General features: G+C 40.2%; 1 protein-coding gene across 1 annotated transcript; it reads left to right on the forward strand.

The window, feature by feature from the left end:
• The first annotated feature begins 591 nt into the window (after positions 1-591).
• CCDC14 (coiled-coil domain containing 14) lies at positions 592-11,346 on the forward strand. The gene is given in 14 exon segments (XM_030454392.1): positions 592-636; positions 1,963-2,018; positions 2,389-2,464; positions 3,152-3,224; positions 3,317-3,457; positions 4,438-4,674; positions 4,765-4,855; positions 5,251-5,266; positions 5,804-6,365; positions 6,874-7,015; positions 8,142-8,221; positions 8,611-8,829; positions 8,910-9,042; positions 10,188-11,346. Coding segments are annotated over 14 exon segments (2,847 nt in total). The 5' UTR covers positions 592-597; the 3' UTR covers positions 11,170-11,346.
• Positions 11,347-22,016: the final 10,670 nt, after the last annotated feature.

Consider the following 22,016-nt stretch of genomic DNA (forward strand, 5'->3'; position numbering starts at 1 on the left):
TCAGGGTGGCTCATCCATCTGCAAGGGCCCTTTTTCCATGTATTTAAGGAGTTCAGACTCCCTGCCCCACAGCTCTCGCAGCTGTGAAAGATTGCCTAAGGCAGCAGTCAGTACGCCGTGAGGGGAGACACAGATCTCTGAGGTGATTTTTGTCTTATTAAGTGGAGAAGCAGGTGCTGGGACCCAGGCGTGACCGCACTGCCCTGAGAGGAATGGGGGGCAGCCACGAGGGGGCAGCCACGAGGGGGCAGCCACGAGGGGGCAGCCACGAGGGGGCAGCCACGAGGGGGCGGGGGCGGGGGCGGGCACACACCCAGCCGGCCCCACCGCCCTCTTTATGCCCGCCTTAGCCCCGCCCATTCCCTTTCTCCCCTCCGATTGGCTCCTCGCTCCCTTTCTCCGCCAATCCGCGTCCGCGCTCCGCAACTCCTCGCCTTCCCCTTCCCGCTGCCGCCCGCGCGGCGGCCGTTAAGCCCCGCCCCTCCGTAACGGCCGGACAGTCCCTCAGCCAATCAGCCGCGGGATTGGGCGGTGCGGGACGCACGCCCCGACGGAGGGGCCGGGTTCGGGTCTGGGTCGGGGTTCGGGTCCGGAGCCATGGCCATGGCGAGGCCGGGGGCAACGCGGCCCTGCAAGGTGCGTGTGGCGAGGGGTACTTGAGGGGGCTTGGGGAGCGGGGCTTTCGGGGCCTTTCCTCCCAAAAGAGGTCGCAGCCCTCTCTTTAAGGGCCTCATGAGAGCCCTGGTTTGGGCGGAGGGAGGGTGGGATTATCCCTGCCCAGTCCGGAGCTGGGCGGTCCGGCCCAACGGCAGCTGAGGGGGATCCGGCATTCACGCGCTTTGCCTTTTCCCGGTTCGGCCCAGCAGTTCTGGGTATGGGCTCAGCGGGTGTGTGCGTGTCAGTAAGGAGCACCCCAGCAAGCTTCCCAGTTCAGCTCTTCCACCCGGGTGGAGCCGTGGTGTGAGCAGCTGCTTTAGTTCAGTTCAGGTGTGTGTTTATAGAGCTCGGTCTGAAGTCATAGAGTCATAGAATTGGCTGGGTTGGAAGGGACCTCCGAGATCATCAAGTCCAACCCTTGATCCACTACTGCTGCAGTTACCAGACCATGGCACTGAGTGCCACATCCAGTCTCTTTTTAAATATCTCCAGGGATGGAGAATCCACTACTTCCCTGGGCAGCCCATTCCAATGCTTGATCACCCTCTCCGTAAAGAAATTCTTTCTAAAGTCCAACCTAAAGCTCCCCTGGCACAACTTAAGACCGTGCCCTCTTGTCTTGCTGAGAGTTGCCTGGGAAAAGAGACCAACCCCCACCTGGCTCCAACCTCCTTTCAAGGAGTTGTAGAGAGCGATGAGGTCTCCCCTGAGCCTCCTCTTCTTCAGGCTGAACAGCCCCAGCTCCCTCAGCCTCTCCTCATAGGGTCTGTGCTCGAGTCCTCTCACTAGCCTGGTTGCCCTCCTTTGGACCTGTTCCAGGACCTCAATATCCTTCCTAAACTGAGGGGCCCAGAACTGGACACAGTAGTCGAGGTGTGGCCTCACCAGAGCTGAGTATAGGGGCAGAATCACTTCCCTGGACCTGCTGGCCACGCTGTTCCTGATCCAGGCCAGGATGTCATTGGCCTTCTTGGCCGCCTGGGCACACTGTTGGCTCATGTTCAACTTAATGTACCTGTATTGTCTCAAGTATTTCTCTGTCAGCCCTGGACTGTGTCATTAAGCGAATTACTGTAGCTGTAGAACGTTGCCTTCACGCTGTAAAGGAATGTTTTGTGAAACGAAAATTACAAGGTTCAGGCCCTGTTGGTAGCAGTGGATCCCCCTCCCTTGTTCTGAGGGCTGTAAATTACTTTTGACTGATGTGACTCAGTGACAGCTCTCAGAATTAGCAGGCGATGGTAGTCTTCACTCATGTTGTGAAAGTACTTCATGAAAATCAAAGTATATTTCTGTAACCAACAGGCACTGTCGTCTGGGAGGCTAACGGGAGCAGCTAAATTTACAAATGGAAGAAAACAGTAAGTTTTTTCACTAATAGTGAGTACTATCTAAGACTGAGTGTATAGTGAGCGTTTGGGAACCTTATGCTTGTCATACTTAACAAGTAGACAAAAATTCTTTGTATATATGACAAAACATTTCTAGCTGAAAAGCTTCAAACAGACAGGTTCCAAATAGACAGACACAAACTGAATATAAATGTTCACAGTAGAAACAGGATTATCTCTTTCTGCATGTTGGTTGCATCAATGCAGAGTTTTCAGAAAGAGGAAGATATTTTGTTTCTGATAAAATGAATTTATTTTAGTTTGCTTTTATTGAATAAAATTGAACTTTTTACTTTTCATGTTAAGGAATTAGAATAAATGGTGAATTTGACCCTTTCAGGTTTGCCTTTAGAAAAGGATGTAATGTGGATGGGGTGTCTGGATACCATCTTAATTCTACTGACTCTGACAATCAGGTAATTAAATGACTTTTTAGTACAGTTATCTCTATTATCTGTAGAGAAAGAAAATTGTAATGCCTTGAATAATAGAAGAAAAACAGTTAATTTAGGTAGTGCTGCATTTGGACTAGAACTAGCTCCTGGAATCTAGCTGTGTCTGTACTGCATCTTGCACATGTGCAGATTGGCTTTGTGTGTAATGAGTTTGGTTTTTGACAGGTCTCATTAAAGCATAGAATATATTTTACAAACACAACTGTGCTGTGTATGGACTAGAGCTGTCCCTGGCAGGAGTCTGGCTGCATTTGTTAGGTTCTGTGCTGACAAGTGTGAGTTGTATGGAGTCAGTTCTGCAGCACTGTTTTCTGTTTGGTTCTCAGTCAGATCTTTCCAAAATACAAGTAGTCTGTGGATAATATCTTAACTATACATGGAAATAAGAATAAAACCCCCCCCACAGAAAATATAAAATTCAGCAAATGGATGTGTATGCAAGAATGCAATTTAGGATTTTTTTGCAAAATTTGGATGCATGCAAACTTTGAGGTAATTACAAAGCAATACATGGAAAATGATATAGTTCTGCTAGTTGTCAGTTGTTATTCAGGTAGCAGAGTGGGGAACACTCACCACTGTAATAGTATCTTGATTTGCTGAAAGAAAACTTATATTAATTTTCTGACTGCGGTGTTCTTTGTGCAGGTTGATGGTGTTCAAAATGGACTTGGGCATTGTGCAGCTTTACTGAAGAATATCTTACAAAATGAAACCACAGGTTGTACCTACTGAAAATTTAATTTAGAGTTGTAGTTTTTGCAATATTTTTTACTTATTTTGTTGACTAGTCTTTCTTTTGACTAATACTAGGAAGGGAGACCATCCACAAACACCCTGGGAAAACAACTTCAGTTAAAATTACTTCCAAGCCTTTGCTAACCAAAGGAAATGCTCCCAAGAAGAAAGGGGTGAAAAAATCCACTACTCCTGCCCACATCCGAAAAGAAGTTGGTAAGCAAGCTCTCTTGGGCTTGTATTCTCAAACAACACTGGGAGACTCCTCAACTTACTGAGATATAATAAGGCTTCAGAAAATTGTTGTTAGAGGTTGATCCAGGGCTCAGTCCACAAAAGGATGTAGACATAACTCACTGCCATTTAAAAAGGCCTTAAATGTTTACTAAACAGTTGCTAAAATTGACAAATGCTTGAGCTTCATGTACAAGGAAGAAAGTTTAATGCTTTTAGGTGTGCTGACATCATTAGGTTTAGGTGGTAGGAAGTGTGGAGAATGGCATACATAGAGGTAAACTGTCCTGTCTAGCCAGGCTTTTCTCAAAGATCAGTTTCTGGAAATAAGAAGTCATTGGAATAAATAATAAAAACTCAAATGGTTTAGTGGCCAGAGGACTTGAATAGAAAGGTAAATGGAGTGCTCTAAGCTGAGTTGTGCTCAGTTGAAATATTTCACTTTTTATTAGTGTTTCTCCCTCTCTCCACTCCTTTTCTTTTGTTTCATTTTTAATGTAGTAGACAAGTGGGCCTGTAGACCAAGTGTGTAGCAGAATTCCTAATTTGTGAATTGTAGAAGGTGAGCACATAGCTGATATCTTTCCAGCATGTAAAAATACAGAGTTTTAATTATACCCAACACAAGAAATTTGGGTTCTTAGGTTGAACAGACTAAATGCTTAAGAAGCAGCTAAGCAGAGATTGAAGAATTGCTTTTTTGGAACTGATCTTCTGGATTGAATCTCTGTGCTTTCTTGGACAGCAGTCTGTCCAGCTGGGTTAGGTTGCTCTGTCTGAAAGAAAATAATTAATAGATTAATTTGCTGCTGATTGAAAACCAGACTGGAACTGCAAGCCACAGGGGTTTTTTTGGTTTTCTTTTTCAAGGGAATCTGCCAGACTGTGCTTCACAACAGAATGTATTTGTGTAGATCGAGAAGACACCTCAGCTGGGCTTTTTGTTCTTTCTTTCTCCATAGTGCAAATATCCCACAGGAAACCTGCCTCATCCACCACACCTACTGAGAGGGAACTTCCCAGTTCAGCCCAGAATCAGATGGTTCAACCAGTTCATGTGCCTTGCAGCCAACACTCTCCTGTGATGCATCAGAAAGTGTGCGAGCATGTGCAGACTCAGATGTCTCTGATAACTGACCAGCCACCACGGAGCAGTAACCAAATTCCTGCTGTAACTCACTTTCCTACCTCAAATCATGGTTAGTAGAACTATTAATGTAAAGCCTGCTGTTTTACTGGATGAGTTTTACCCCAAATTGTCCTGATATGTGAGTGTTGTTTTCTTTTAGGGTGTCAAAATGTTACAGCTTTTAGTTATCGGTTGCCTTCCTCCACATCAGCTCTGCCCCTGCAGTATTCAGCTAATCCCTTATCCACTCAGTTAGTAAGTAAAGGTTTGATTCTGACTATTAATAAACATTTCAAATTAGCACTGCCTATTTATTGATGCATTTATTTAAATGTATGAGGTTTATGTAATAATTTTCCTTAAAGAAAATAATGTATACATTTCAACCTATAGTGATGAACAGAATAAAAAATTAGAAAAAAAATCTGCTCTTTAAAACACATATAGACACCAAAAAGTGAAATTAGAGGCATTTCAACTGACTGCTTATTTCTGCACAGTGAATTTTGTAATGGACAACTAACACGGAAGGTGCAGGGCTTTATTTTTCCTGTTAAAAACTACATTCTCAGTAGCATACATGAGGATCATTAACAGATGCTGATAAAAGAAACCATATTTCATCTTTTCTGTGATAATTATGAAGTTGATTATTTCTTCAGGTGCTGTATATTAGAGACACATTTTGAAATACCTGTGTATTTTAAGGTATAGAATGGAATAAATGGAGGGTACCAGCTGCCACCTTGGTAGATGTAGTAAAGGGCTTGCACCTTGAAGCTGTAAGACTGTAGACTGACCCTCCATCTGCAGGCAGTCCATGTATAGTTAGTGCTGTCCTTGACTATAAGGAATTCATCTACCTAAAATATTTACAGGTAACAGTGGTGTCTTTTTTTTTCTTTCTTGTTCTGGTCTAATTCAAGGAACATAAAGCAGGTTCATAAAGCAGAAAACCCAAAACAAAACACTGCCAAGGTCTTGTCTTTACAGAAAAACTGAAGAACTGTGTTCTTTTGTTGCCAGTAGCATTTAACAGAACTGCATGCTAAACCAGATTTATATTTTAAATACTCCTTAACAAACTGAAAAATTATGCAATCAGTGAGTGGTAGTTGCTTTTACATTTGGCAGGGTTTTTTAACAGGATAAAAAAATCCACTTTAATTTTTTGTTCAACGTGTATATTCTTTACACAGGATGTTCCTGTAGATGGTGGCCATGAAGGCGTGCCAGTGATGGGAGGACCTGTGCTTTGCCCAGTGGTGTCTGCTGCTCCTGCCACTGCTGCACAAACAGAGCCTGCATTGGCTTTTCCTAGTGTAGCATCAGGTGCATTGGGTAACTCTACAGTGGCTACATTCACCCCAGCATCTTCTGGCAGAGACATGACCCCAAACCATGAGCAACAGGTGAAAGAAGCAGATTTGATAAGATGTATGCAAGCTTACCTTGCCCTATTACAGTCACATGAAACTATGAATGTCAGGACTGAACAGGAGCACCATCATTGTGCAGCAAAACACCATGCTTCAAGTAGCAAGGAGGATGACACTTCTGAAGATCACAGTGAGGGCACAGTCAGTGAAGAAGATGAATTGAATGTACTTGATACAGCCCCGGTGAGAGATAAAAGCTGTTGGACAAGTTCTGCGAAGAATGTTCTAAAATCTAGAAAAGAAAGTCCAGAAAAAACAGCCCATAAAATTAAGACTCTAAAATACCTTCTGGGAGAGCTGAGGGCACTGATAACAGATCGAGGTGAGGACATTGCCGTTGTGCAGTAGAGTGATTACCTACAAATACCTAAGAGCTGCATTAGATGAGTGAGTGCTTCAGTTTCTGGAAGTTGTCAGATGTCACATGACATCTTAGAGTGATTTTCCACAACTTAATAGCTTGTAAGTGTTACAGTTTTTTGGGGGGGTATTTTAACAGCTAGGATAAAGATTATTCTCATTGAATATACAGTGTTCTCCCCTGAGAAAGGGGCCAGTTTAGACAGATTGCAGTACCAATCCCACCAAGGTTGGTTGGAGAGATGGTGGGTTGTGATTTACCAGGACCCTAGGGCATAGTTTCCATAGTCAAGCTTAAAAATTGTAAATAGGTAGTCAAAATAGAGATGAGATTTTCTTGAAAACGAAGTAGGTATTGTTATATCACTTTATAGATATATCACTTTGTGGAATCTCATATATATAAATGTGACTGTCATGGCAGGGTTATTATATGTTTATGGGGTCTTTTTTCTCCTTACCTCTTGCAGATGATTCAGAAATGTTAAGGTTGATGAATGAACTAGAAGACTGCGTATCACTGCTCCCGGCTGTGGTGGGAAGTACCAGCATACAAACTGAAATAGCACTGGCTTTACAGCCTCTCAGAAGTGAAAATGTCCAGCTGCGTAGGTTAGTAACTCATCAGTGGTGCTGTATTTGCTTCAAATGCCTTTAAAACATCTTTAACTGTTTGAAACATTGTAGAATTGTTATGGTGTGTGATGGTGCTTCCATTCTTGTCTGAGCAGTATTTGTATATCAGAAAGTGTGTTGGAAAGTCTGTGCAGTTGAAAAATTGGTAATTAACACACAGTGCTGATCATAGTGGTGTTTCAGTAGCACTGTGATTAGACCTTTGTCTAAGTGGGACTGAAATGTTGTATTCTCTGAAAACTAGTATCAAGATAGTTAGCCTTCTTATTTTCTTTATGTATAAAAAAAGAATGAGAGCAAAAATGGCTTTCATTTCAGAGGAGCTTTTAAATACATAACTTGGTAGCACTTCAGAAAAGAATGAAATTGGTGAGACCACACCTTGAGTGCTGTGTTCAGTTCTGGGCCCCTCACTACAAGAAAGACATCGAGGTGCTGGAGAAAGGGAACCAAGCTAGTGAAGGGTCTGGAGCACAAGCCCTATGAGAAGAGGCTGAGGGAACTGGGAATGTTTAGTTTGGAGAAGAGGAGGCTGAGGAACATTATTGTTCTTTACAACTACCTGAAAGGAGGTTGCAGGGAGGTGGGTGCTGACCTCTTCTCTCAAGTGAACAATGATAGGACTAGAGGAAATGGCCTGAACTTGCACCAGGGGAGGTTTAGACTGGAACTGAGGAAGAATTTCTTTACTGAGAAAGTAGTTGGGCATTGGAACGGGCTGCCCAAGGAGGTGGTGAAAGCACCATCCCTGGAAGTATTTAAAAAGCTGTGTATATGAGGCACTTCAGGACATGGTTGAGTGAGTGATACAGATATTGATATATGTATTTGATTTGGGGGAAGTGTTGACAGTTGGACACAGTGATTAAGAGGTCTTTTCCAACTGCAACAATTTTGTGATTCTGTTAAATATATTTTCCAGAACTTGTAGATAGTCTTTTGTGTTGAAAAAATACAGTAGTGTAAGAAAAATGCATTATTAAAACTTTTATATTTTTGAAACATTCTGTGACATTTAATTCTCAGTAGCAACTTCTTGCCAAACTAATTTAAAATAGTTTTGAACTCTCTGAATTTGTACTTTTTCACTATTCACCATTAGGAGACTAAGAATATTAAATCAGCAACTCGGGGATCAAGAAAGAAATGAGAAAACACCTGGACAGAGCTGCAGCTATGAATGTAAATATTAAGAGTATGATGCTTGCTAAATATAGATACATATATATTTAGATATGGAAATTAAAAAATAACAGTACATACTGTGGCCTTTAGTGGCAACTGAGCCATGCACCTGCAATTGCACAGATTGTTGTGCCTGCTTGGAGTCCACATAGTGAAACTGAGCTCCTCAGCTGCCAAGCAGATTGTTTTTCCTTATGTGCTTCTTAAATTGAAGATGACCTATTAGATGATTAAGAAAGCTTGAATTTTTATCTTACTACTCCAAAATAGTAACCATCTGCTTTCTGTAAGCAAAATTCATATTGCCAAAGTTCTTTAAAAAATGAGTTTGATTTAGAAGTTCAAACTGTACCACATGAAATATTTTTGTGTTTTACCTTCTGTAGTAGTTTCTTTACAGTCCTTGAATAGGATGCTCCAGAGTCAATTGCAAGAATCACTGAAAGGCCTTGAGTCACTGCAAGCTAAAAATGAAGAACTACTTAGAATAATAGAATGCCAAAAAGAAGAAAATAAACATCTTGCAAAAGATATTCAAAGTAAAGAAGAAGAATTGCTTGAAAACAAACAGCATTATGACATTCATTCCACCAAGCTCAAGATTGGTATGTGTTTTGAGTTTTTTTATTCTTGGTCTAGTGTTTTAAATCTTAAGAGAAATAAAGGCAAATTCTTGGCATTGTAGAAGTGGAAGAGGCATTATCCAATGTGAAAAACCTGCAGTTTAAGCTGGAAGCTTCAGAGAAAGAAAACAAGATTTTGGGCATAACGTTGCGTCAGCGTGACGCAGAAGTTAACAGACTGCGGGAGTTAACCAGGTACTGTTGGCTAAGCTTTTTTTTTTTTTTTTTTTGCCTCAACATCGGGCTTCTCTTCCCCCACCCCTCCACCTCTGACCCCTTCTTTGAGTTATTGTAATGTTAGTATCTGGTGGTAGGTGGCCATGTAGGCTAAAAGGTCTCTTGTTGTAATTCTGTTGCAAAGTGCATGTGTGCAAAGTTTTCATTCTTAATACCAGAACTGCTAATAAGAAGCTCCGTGGGAAGTGCCTGGACCTGAAAACATACTGATAATTTCCCTGGAAGCCATAGAATTTGGAAACTACCTCTTAACCTGTGGGAACGAGCAGTTCTTTTTTTAACAGTACACACAAGTGAAGTACATTATGCTCACATATTAATTATGAGTAAGGGTGGGAGTCCTTGAACCATTGAATAAAGATGCTGTTACTCAAATTTTTTTTTTAAAACTACTAGTCAATTAATTTCACCGTGGTCTTTTATGAATATTGTGGCAAACTGGCACACTTAAATAGCTCTTTGCACATGCAAAATGGTATATACATAAAATTTTTTTGGACATGATGTGCACAAAAGTCAAGATGTTGTCTGCCTTGTTTTTAAATGATACTGATTGGAGTGGCAGAGCATTTGTAATCAGTGCTTTAGATTCTTTAGTAGAAATTTAGATATGTTACACATTGACTACTATAATGACCACCAGATGGTAGTAGAATGATGCTTTATTACAAGTATGTATGTATGTTTTATATATGGATGAATTTAAGTGTTCATTTCTTTTGATGTGGCAAGCAGAAAATGAATTATTTCTTTTACTGAAAAAAATCCTTACTGATTTTGATAACTATACTTCGTAAGAGTTTCTTTCTGTCACTTTATTTTGTAGTATTCAAATCAAGTAAATTAAGAATAATCTTTTAATTTAAAATTGGTGTTGCTAATTTAGGTTTTTATAGTCACATTTCTCAGAGATGAAGAAAAATTCAGGAAAGTTGGAATTGGTTCACAGTTATGCTACCTCTTATGACAAGATGTTGAAGGAGAATTGTAATTGCTGCAGAATAAATAATAAATCTATTGATACTGATTGATAAACCTATGTTGTTGGGGTTTTTTAATATTGCTAAAAAAGAGAGTTAATCTGATTAATCTTATCTTAACAGGACCTTGCAGGGCAGCATGGCCAAACTTCTGTCTGACCTCACAGTAGACAATATTAGACCCAAACCTGAAAAAAGTCTCTCGAAGTCTCTTTTGGAAGACCATGAAAAGCAGATGCAACCAGATCCTTATCCTGGGAATACTTCAGTAATGACTTACCTTAAAAAACTAGAAACTGATCATATTTTGACAGATACAGAGCTTCAGTTCTCAACTAAAAGCAGAGAATTAGAAGTTCAAAATGTAGCCCATGAAAAGCTGGCTGCTGAAGGAAGTAAACTAGACAGGGTATTCTCAGAAGAAGTAACATCAACTCCCAAACTGCTAACCTCACTGAAGCAAGATGCAGAAACAGGGAGTGATTCAGGTACTTTACTAGATGAGCAAACCAAGTTGGATGAGACTCTTTATATTCCTTTGACTAGCAGTGCTGTGAAAAAACAGATACCAGTCTCCGAAAGAACCAGTGTGCTACCCCAAAGTAGAGGAGCTTGTAAAATGCTGGACTACCATTGTGAGCTCTCAAACTCGGTGCAGCAGAATGACTCTGAGATTGCAAAGGATTCGGTTGTTACGGATAAATTAAATGCTGGGTACAGTGTGAAAGTCACTGTGGAAAACACACTTGAAGTTAGAGGGGATAAAGTGAAGCCAGAAGGAGACAAAGGCCAAATGAGGCCAAACCCCACTCCAAATGGAGCTGCAAAAGACTTCACAGACAAACCAAACCAACCTCAGACTGTTACCTACCCTCCTGTACCAGCACTGTTTCCAAAAGAGGTTTCTCAAAAAAAAGGCAGTGGAATAGCTGATTTTAGTTTCATTTCATTTGATGATATATCAGGGAAGTCTGAATGGAGTGCATCCTCTTTCTCAACATTTACTTCTCGAGATGAAGAGGATTTTAAGAACAGCTTAGCAGCCTTGGATGCCAACATAGCTAGGTTACAAAGAACTTTACAGAACAGCATTATGAAACGATGAATAGCAGGGAACAAATGGGATTATTTTTTTTTTCTGAAGTATGTTAATAAGTATGGTACTGATACAAATATTTGTGGCTTTGGTATGAAATGACTTGTTCCTAGCTGTTTTAATTATGGATGGGATTGGTTCCTATTTAAGCTACGGTGCTGCTTTCTGTGATGTTTACAACTTGAAATAACTGCTATAAATGCCATTTTTAAATTATGATTTAGGTTTATACTTTTTAATTGCAAAATTAATTTTTAGAACAGCACTTGATGATAACTGTTTAAGAAACCAGTGTGCTGTTAGTAATACAGGGTTTTTTATTAAATTATAAAACACAATTGCATGGGGGTTTTGTGTGCTTTTTTGAAGCAGGAAAAACAACATTGAGAGAAGCTTTCAAAATCAGTTACAGTTGTGATTGAGATTTTGATTTCATTGTCATTCAACTTTTGGGTGCAGTTATTTTCCTTGTTTATGACTATACATCTAAAGCAATTAGCACTTTGTTTTGGGTCACTGTGAAGGTGTGCAAGCCATAGAGTCAATATTAAAGAAACAGGTGGGCAGGACTTGTTATTCATCTGCATTGCTGCTTAATCCAATTTAATCTAGAAGTAGGAACTTAACTGGTGGAAGTGGAGCTGCTTGAACTTAGAAAGTATTCTGCAAGAGGAACAAAACAGGTACAGAAGGCTGAATTGAAGGATAAATTTAAAATGTCCTCGTTTGCATTTGGTTTTTGTTTTTTTTTCTTCTTCCCTGGAGAACAGTTGCAGGTAGCATACGTGGGCAAAAGGTTCCACAGGTAGAGGCCAGGGAAAAGCTACCAGCAGAGCAGCTTTGCAGGAACACTGAGAATGACAATTGATAAGTCAGGGTCATATAGCCATCACATGGGAAATGCAGTATGTGGTAGATCCTATAAAATACATGAAGTAATCCTTTTTCTCTCATAACTGGGAAAACTCAATTTTCAGTTTTTGAGCGTTGTACTTGAAAGAAGTCAAGGAAGTGGAGTTCCAGATGAGAGCAAACAAAAAAAACCACATCACAGTTCTATTCTTTTCTACATTTCTATTTTAAGTCCTATTTTCTTACAGATGTCTGAATGATACCAGCCTGTTGTTCTCCTTGACAGGATTTTCCAGATCTCAACATCAAGAATAGGCAGGTTTTTAAGTTACAGGACCAGAAAGGTGATGGTATTGCTACCTTTGTGTTTCTTTTGCATACTTAGCAGTGCTTGAATGCTGTTTTTCATGACTCATGTTTTTTCAGGGAAAGTGTCTTTGGATATGGGACAGCAGTCTAAGGACCTGACTTTAAGACAGCTTCTTCTGCAGTGTTGCTTGTGGCTTTTTTCCTAGAAAAAAAGTGCTTCTTGGTGCTGGCCCCTTAAGTTTCAATGTAGGACAAAAGTCTCAAGTTTTACTACTTCGAAGAATTTTATTTCTTTCCATGGATAGCTGCTTGAATGAACACTTTCCAAAGTTAGGACACTATCCATATCTTGTACAGTGGAGCAGTTCTGTGATTATTTCAGTTACTGGTAATGGAGCAATAAAAAGGTATGAAGACAACTTGTACTACAGAAGGTGCCAACTGGCACTCCTGCTTCAAAAAAGGAAATTTAGACTAAATAGTGACTTCAGTGATTTAGAATGCTTTTAAGGCTTGGCCTGGATTTCTTACTACTCTCCACACTATTTGTGTTCAGATTCAAAATCAGGTTGATGGTATGAAAGTGAACATGATACAATTAAATATTGACAAGCAGATACAGTATAGAAGCAAAGCAATATTTAAACAATGATTATGGTATGGATTAAAGACAAGCTACAATAAATTTTAGTCTTTTAAACACAAAAAAGCTGAGAAAATTTGAAAGAATATTCATTAGTAGACAAACTAATTTAGTTTTCTTCCTGCAGCTCAGACTGTTACTCCATTTGATATTTCTCCTGGCCAAACTGGTTGCACACTGCATAAAGCAGCTGTGATCTCAGGGTTCCCAAGCACCTTGAGTGTGTGCACTGAGAGCATCTATGTTCACTTTTATCTCAACAGGAAGTTGTTACACCCTCTCAATTGTGTCCTTTTCATCTTTAGAAAGTTAGTTCTCCCGAAGTATGATTAATGGAAAATCTAAGTTAGGAGCAAGTTTGTAACATGTATCCTTCTCTCAGAAGGAGGAGAGGCAAAGAAGAAGAAATAGGAAGGAGTCTTTTTTAATACAGCTCTTTGTGCTGTACTTGGCTATGTCAATCAGAGCTCTAAAAACTTGAAATTAAAATTTCTGATGTACAGGCATTATGAATGTGCACTGTCATGGAAGCAAAAGGCAGGAAGATAAAAGGTATGAGGTCTTTCAGCATTCAACTCAAGATAAGGACACTGAAACTGGAAGTCAGCATAGGTCAAGTGTTCAGAAAAGCCCAACAGAAAATAGATAATTATAGCATCTCTTACAAACTTTTTCTTTTAATGTTGTGTGTTATAAATAATACCTGCAGAAAATAAAGGAAGTCCTTGAGTCTTCACAATTTGACCACTCAAACTGGCACATTCTCAGAAGTACATAGCACCTATCCTAGGTGACTGAGTAGAAATACTTACCTTTGATGCCCAAAACAGCTTTATACATTTTTTTTTTCTCTCATAACCTCAGTAACAATGTAGAAATCACTGGACTAAAGACATGACTTTTGTCAACCACAAAGCTTGGAACATTGGAGTGGCTCATACTGCTGCTCTTCTCCATCCAGGATCTAACAAGTGCTTCTTGTTGGATAAATTGGGAGTTATTACAATTTATCCTCAAGCCTTTATCTTTCTTAGACTTGGATCTATTCCTCTCTGCACTAACTTTGAAGAACTTTTCAATTTCACATGACTGATTGAGATACCTGGCTAGATCCTAGCAGCAAAATTTGTTTCCCCACCAGCCCTGGTTACACTTGCTGAATGCTACTCTTCTATGTGGAAGCAGGACTGAATTTTTACCTGCATAAATCCAGGACTCATGCCAACCACTCCAATAAGAACAATACAATTTTCAATTGGCTTCTGGTTCTGGACATATCCCTACCACAAAGAACAGTCATGACAAGTAGAGGAACATATATTTTTTTATATGTGACTGAATTCAAGCTCCATTTCTGTTTCAGTTTGGTTAAGGATGCTTCAGGATAGGTTGGAAGAAGCAAGAAAATACAATAGTGAGTTGGGCTGTAGAGTCAACTGTGCAAGTCAGTTTTGTGTTGCACATGGGATTTTGCTGTTGTTTTTAAGCAGAAAAGGCAGTATTGAAATTCAGGTAGATATGTTGTCTCAGAAGAACATGAACCTTACTCAGCTGAAGAATCAGATGTAGGTAACCAGCTGTGGTGATTGATTTTCTGCAGCTGGGAGGTGGTGTTTGGATAGTGTGTACTGCCATGGATAGCAGAGCCATCTCAAACAGGAACCATCTCTGAAAGCCTGTTCTTCCACACCTGCTGTTTCATTGGGGTCAATGGGAAAAAAAAAAGAGTTTTATATTGTAAGTAGTTATACAATAAGTTACTTATCGTGTATTTTTAGTATTTACAAACACTTGCAATTGGCCCTTAGGATGCCAAGTTGAGAAAACCACTGTTTGGGCTGAGGAGTTTGTATCTCAGGTAGCTGATCATTCAGCTAAACAAGTGTTCAGCAGAACTTCCCAGCTTGTCCAGCAAAGCTGGTTTCAGGTTGGGGCCCTCACTGTATCAGCCTCCAAATACAGGGAATAGAAGAAATACGTAAATTCAGCATGGGATCTCATCTGGTCTGTGGTCCATACTTAAAAGGATCAGCTCAGCAGCTGCCATGTTAGTGATCATGCAGCCTCCTCTAGGTTTTTCTTGTAGCCACAGAGAGAAGATGCAGGAGTTTCATTGGTACAAAACATTTTCTGTGAAGCTGACATCTGGACTTTCTGGTGATGTGGAAAGGAAAGGAGCTCTTACAACACACTTTATCAAGCTCTTAAAGGTAATTTTCCTTTTATTAACCCTTTTCCTTAGGGAAATGGGAAAAAATAGGGCAGTACATCAGAAGCCAGGATTCCTGAGGTCAAGCAGTACATAATTCCCTGCTCTGATGTCTTAGACACTGAGTGACTATAATCCAGTGTCTTATTCAAAGAACTGGGGATGGTGTTGGTTCCCTGCAGACACAAAGAGCTGCTGCCTTGCTGTGGTGTCCAAGTCAGTCAAGGACTTTATAAGGAGCAAAGGTGCCTTGCTGAAGTGAAGCCAGAGCTGTATCTATGTGTCAATAAACAACCTGGGACACCAGCTGGGGTCAAGTGGCAGCATCATTTTGCTCTAATTGGTAGGAAGAGTTTACAGCTCAGGGAGCATTTCACAAAATGGTGATGATTGCTACTGATACCTCAAGTACCTTTCTTAAGTCATTGACTTATGCAGGCATCCTTAACAAGGGTGATTTTTTTTTTTCCTTAGAAGGAAAAGAAATACTTCCCTGGTTCAAATATGACTGGTTAGATCAGAAAAACAGATTAAGGAAAAAAAATAATAAAGAAGTCATAGGTTTAGTGAGTTTAGTGAGGGATTTCCCCAAATAAGGCAGAGTAATATTCAAGTTTGAACAAGCCAGCCAGGACAGTCTGCACACCTACCACCATACCAGAACCAAAACCTACCAGCAGAATTGGGAATGTCACATCATCTCTGGAGTATTAAAGTGGGTATGATGAACAGTTCAAATACAGATTTAGCACTAAACCATCCCAGGTAAATCAGACTGCCCACACTGATGACCTGTTTCCAATTAAATACAGGCAGGGTATCTCAAGTGGTTCTTGATCAAGCTTAATGAAAACAGTGTCTGCCCCAAAGTTCAAGGAATTCCTTCAGTAATTTCTTTGCACCACAAAATCCTAGTGTCAGTTTTCCTTCAGTCAGATTTGGGGATATTCAGCAGTCTTTAGTTATATGAGCGAGTCAGGGATTTTGCCTGCCAAGCCTTAGGTACAGGGGAGTCAAACAAATAGCAAATGAGATCTTATTGCGAAACCTACTTTTAATGCTTTTAAGGTGAAATTAAGAATGAGAGAAACTTCCATGACTGTTCTTGTGATCTGACCTGTAACGAGACAAGAGCCCAAATGTGTCCTTTCCCCCCAGCCTTCAGTAGTTAGCATCACATTTGTTTCAGGTCTGGCTTCAAGAATAAGAATAATATATAAGGAGAAAATAATATAGAGGAGAAAATTGTTTTCTCAATGTTTTGTCTCTGATTTATTCTGTGAAAATATTGTTGTGTGAAAAAGATGTTCTGCAGTCTTTAAAGGTCTTTGTATTCACTTTAGCTGGAAATTAAAGCAGAAAAACTGATGCTTTTGCAGACATATTCTGTTCATCAGGACACAGAGTGGAGAGAATGTTATCCCATATCTTCTGCAGTTGTACTCTTAAATGTCTGGCCTGACACAGGGGTTCAGTCACATTGCACAGCCACACAACAACATCCCAGTGATGAAGAGAAGGCACCAGTAGTGCACCATGCTGAAAATCTCCTTTTTGCATGCATGTGAATGTTCACCATTGAAGTTTTTACATGGTGCTCCAAAGCCAGTGTAAAAATGATGCTTTACTGACCAGAGAAAGAGCAGCTTAAACTAGCTGAAGGGTAGTGGCTGTCTGTCCTACAGTTAACATTATGTGGTTTATAGGCCCTTTAGGCATATGCATGTCTAAACACTACTTATAGGTATTATTTCTTTTAAGACTCCTGTTTTTGTCCAAGCCCATGATGAATTCTGGCTAGTTTTCTGCTGCAATCATACAGCCAAAACATATATTTTCTTACTGCCTCCTCCCAGATTCTATTCTGTATTTAGAAGCTAGCAGTGATGGTTTTGGACTTGCAATTATGATATTAAGCTAAGTGTAAAATATTTTTCTTGGCATAATCTAGAATATAAATAGCTTTAACATTAGTATAAGGTTCTCTTTATTCCCCTACAGACTATGCAGTTCTACTTCTTAGTTAGTCTCGGAACTAAGATCATCCCAACATCACCATTGTCCCAGCATCTCCTTTCCAAGAAACACAAGTGAAGCAGGGCCAGAAATCCTGCTCTTTCCCCCAAGACTTCAGACAGACACCACAGAAGTATTGCTTGATGCAGATGTTCCCATACATTCCCTCAAACTTCATCCCCCTTTCCTTCTGATCTACAGAGATGCAGCCATTCACCATCATCCTGGGCTCTCTCCACCATTAGTGTTGCCTCCAACCAAATTTTATGTTTCTGTTCTAAGAATTTTTCACCATGGCATTTTTATGTCTCATGCTGGCCCTGGGCTTGAAATGTAAGATTTTCATCCTCTCTCTGTAACACCAAGCACACAGGAACTTTGCAACCTTGTCCAGCTTTAAACCATGATTTGTGTGAGAGGGTGGTGAAACCTTCCTATAAGTAGTAAAGCCAAAATTTAGCTGCATACTTTTATGGCAGCCATTGACTGAGGAATGACAAGCTCAGATCAGATTTTGAAGTTAGATCTTTCAAAAGAACTTAATTTTTTTTAACACAGACTATCTATTGTCCCTCAATCCTATTTGCTCAATGTATCATGCACTCAGCAAATACAGGCATTTGCCTGTTCAAGCTTCCAAGTTGAATTCATCCTAGGAGCATTCCTCAAGAAGGTTCTGCATCTACTGCTACACTGTTAAGATTCTGAGATGCTCCACCTCAAGGAATCACCAACACCTGCCTGCTCTCTGCAAGTGTAGGCAGCAATGTCAACCACAACATCAACTGCAATGTCACCTGTGGCCACAGCCAGCAGCAGGCACATGGGCAGTGGAGTCACAGCCCAGCCCTTCATTCACCATATTATGTGAACACACTCTAAATGATGTGTGTTTCTGCTGTGCTATCACCATTTGTACTCCACTTTTATCCCTGCCACCTCATAGCCTGACCCTTATCCTTACAAAGTGGTTAAGATCTTCCCCTGAGGAAGCTCCAAGAGGCTCAGGGCATGTTCACTACAGCAGAGCCTCTCTCCTAGCAGCTGGCTATGGGAACAAGAGCAGGAATCATCACCACAAACCCACTGAGGAGCCTCAGACACTGCTCGTGCAGACAGTCCCAGGCCATGTATGGAAGAGCAGCTATTGTTAGTGCCACTCAGGAAATATTCTGGGGAGTGTGTAATTGTTTACGCTCAGATTCTTTTATCAATGCTTAATTAACTGCAGTTACAACACATGTTCACCATTAATATTTTAAATCACTGAGATGTTTTTTAGATCTATACTGACGGGCTTCTCAGAAACTTCCACCCAAGGTTCCAAAAGTGATAAGATGTACTCTTGTGCTTGCAGCACTAACCTCTTCTTGCTTAAGGGTCTTCATGCAAGTGTAATCTTGCATGACTTCTACATTTCATGCCCATGGCAGTAGAAGAGGGGCAGTTTCTAAAAGCTATGTGGTTGTGATTTAATTTTCCTTCTTTGCAAACAGCTCTGGGCGCTTGTAAATAGCTGATTTGCCCAGCTGCACAACAAAAGCTGCAGTCAATGAGCCCAACTACAGAAAGTGGTTACTTGGGATTTGGCCACATCTTCCAAATACACTGTTTCATCAGTCATTTTATCCCACCAAAACCACAATAAGAAATATTTTGCTTCTAAAATCCAGAGACCACTTATAAAAGTCTAGAAGTTTTTCCCCCAGTTGGCTTCTTCAGCTGGATCCCCTCTGCTGAAGGAACTGAGCAGCAGCTTCTTCACCTTTTAAACAGGACCATACTGAGCCTAAATATACTGAAAGACTGGTTTTCTATTGCCAGAGACCTAGGAAGACTGCAAATGAAAGTCATTTTACAGTGCCTGGGTTTTGTTGAAAAGTAAGCCAGGACTTCAAAAATTAGCCAAAAATCTTCTCCTTTTGAAAATTACAGGCTTAAAAGAAGATTCATAACTTGGGTCCCAAGGCTTGAAGCTGATCATTCTCAGCCCATGCTCTAGACCTTCTGTCTGTGTATTGTGCCTTGTTGTTAGGGATTTCATGTTTGTGGTTTTGCAGGATTTTAGTTTCTAAAGCAGTTATTCTGACAGCTGAAGGGGACATTAACTAGTCTTGTTTCCATCCACCTCTTGCAAATATTGACAATTAAATTAGGATTACAATAAATGCATCCTTTCTGTGCATTATTGCACTTACAGGTGATCAAACCTGGAAACATCATTCCATTAACACTGAAAAAACTGAATATTTTCTGAAGCAGTTGTGCATTTCTTGGTCTAAACTTTGTGGCTTTATGCTTATAGCTAAAGCCTCTCCCTTTCATTCCTGTCATTACTTCTTTACTTGCAAATATCATGTTGTACATGATTCTGCTCCCTTCTTCCTTCCAATGCAACCCTCACTGGGTTAAGAGTCTTCCTTGGTTACCCACTGGAGGAAATAATTTCTTGCCATAATAGCATCCGAATGTCTGTGGGTAGTTTGTTATAAATCCTGGCCCTGACTTTCAGGGACACTCTATTTCCAAGCCAAGTTCCCCAAAGAAAAGTTTGTGTGCTTGAGATCAGTTTAAGTTTGTCCGCGCCTGTGAAGGTGCTCTGGATCTCAGTTTTAGGATCAGAACCTGTGTTTGTTACAATATTTAATGTTAACACTATTTAACATAGAATTTAAGAGCTGAGGGGATGATTTAAGTGAGCTTGGAGGTTTGTTTTTTTTCCCCAATCCATGCATAATTGATAATAAATAGCAATATTCTCATGTCTCAGTCCCCATGTATTTACCAAAGGCTTCCATTGATCTAGAAAGTTGTAGTGGAACAAAGCAATCAGACACCTCTGATTACCGAGAAGTGGGTGTGAGCTGGTATCAAATCCACCTGTGCCCAATCAGGGCAGGCCCCCTATTGAGCATGTGCAAGACCAGGGCGCCAATAAAAGGTGAGGCTCACACCCACTGAGGAGCTCACTTCTGAGCTAGTCAAGAGAGTGTGCTGATAGCTCACTGAGCGGCAGACCAATCTTGCTAGTTCCACTTTGTGGGCAATAGACTTAGAGCACGGCTCACGAGTCTATATCACAACACCAAGAAGGCCTTGAGGCAACGATCCCTGAAGAAAGATTTGTCTTGCTACAGAAAGTATTAGGAATACTTCTAGAAGGTGAACCAGATTTTAATGAAAAGTGGTTTTGTATACAGGCAGGAAAGAATTTAAAAAGGTTGTCCCAGAGTAGTTAAGGAGACAACTTTAACTCTGTACTATTTAGCTTCCTTTGCTGAGGGCTGCAAATATTTTATCTACAGATAGAGCACAATCAGTGATGGTCCCCACACTGACATCTATGCAATATGGATGCATATAATCAGTTGGTTAATTCAGATTTGCTGTATTATTCTTTTATCATCACTGCTCCTGAGGGATCAGTACCAAGATGACCTCTCCTGATCCCTTGCTTACAAGGGAGAGCTTGCTAGCACTTCTCCTCTACCATTTTACTTTCAAAGACTTGTTGCTAGAATGAATGTGTTTTCTGCTTAAGCATTCAGGGTCTTACAAAGGATTCCAGTTAGCTGTAGCAGGTGTGAGGTAATGCTGTTTCTTTGGAAACATCAAATCTACTTAAAACAGTGATGTAGGTATAGTGCCTTTGGGTGCCTGCAATCCAAGGCATATCTGGGATACTGGGAGAAGGACTGATTTCTCATCAATTTGTAACTGATGAGAAGGGTCATTTTGGGGACTCATGGCATCATCATCCAAGACACAGAGAAGCCAGATGCTAATAATGGCCTTGAGCAAGGGATAGAAACTGGAGAGATAACCACTGACATCAGGAAGACCTAGGTTATCATCACCTGACACTATTTAAATATTAATTGTTTGAGTCCAGCCCCTACACCATTCCTCGAATGTGCTTTCAGGGTGGCAGCCCGTGGTGATGAATGAAGTGCAAAGGTCATTTTTTTTTTTTCTTTTAAATAAGTAGGGGATTTCAAGCTTCTTTCCACTTCTTGAAAAAAATATTTTATCTTAGAGCTATAAATTAATATTTTCAAAAATGAGGTTTTCCTTTTTTTATTGTGTTGTGGTTTATTTTTAAATTTTGCAACAAATGTACTGTAAATTTAAGATTTAACTATTTTGTTTTGTTTTCCCTCTTTTTAAAAGTATTCTGAAAGTTAAATTTGGCTCTGCATCACAGTTTGTTTTCTGTCTTTTAGACAACTTTCTGACTATAGTGCTCCTATGCAAGTTGAACCATGAGTTTGTATTCTGTAAGCACTCAGTCTATAATGAAACAAGAGAAATTCTTAATACCCAAACTGGTAGGTAATTGCTTCTGAATTATTTTAGCCTTTTGGCTTCAATGAGATGAGACAGAGTGCTTTGGAAGATATTTATATTCTGTGATAACTGGTATTTCATTCAGCTATAAATATGCTGCCTTCAAGTAATACTCCATAGTCTGTACTGGCAGAGAAGATAATAGAGCAGCCTGGGATGCTTGCTTTGGTACCATATGTAATTTCACAATCCTACTGTTCCTTCTAAATTACTGTCTCTCTAAACTGCACACGTGCATAGCCACATTAAAAGCAGATGATGATACTTGCATTAAAAATGCTAAACATTGTTATTCAGCTTTATTGAAGCCAAATGAGTTCTGGACGAAGCTGATGCCTTGGATAAAGCTGTGTTTAAAGAGGAAATGGGCTTTCCATAGCAGCTGTAAAGCCTAAAGCCTCAAGTACAGGTAGGTGTGTTAACAACAATTAATCTGTTAGTACTTAGGCACTTTTAGATATCTAATGAATCTGATGGTGT

Source organism: Calypte anna, chromosome 7 (genome assembly GCF_003957555.1).
Source record: "Calypte anna isolate BGI_N300 chromosome 7, bCalAnn1_v1.p, whole genome shotgun sequence".
Taxonomy (NCBI): domain Eukaryota; kingdom Metazoa; phylum Chordata; class Aves; order Apodiformes; family Trochilidae; genus Calypte; species Calypte anna.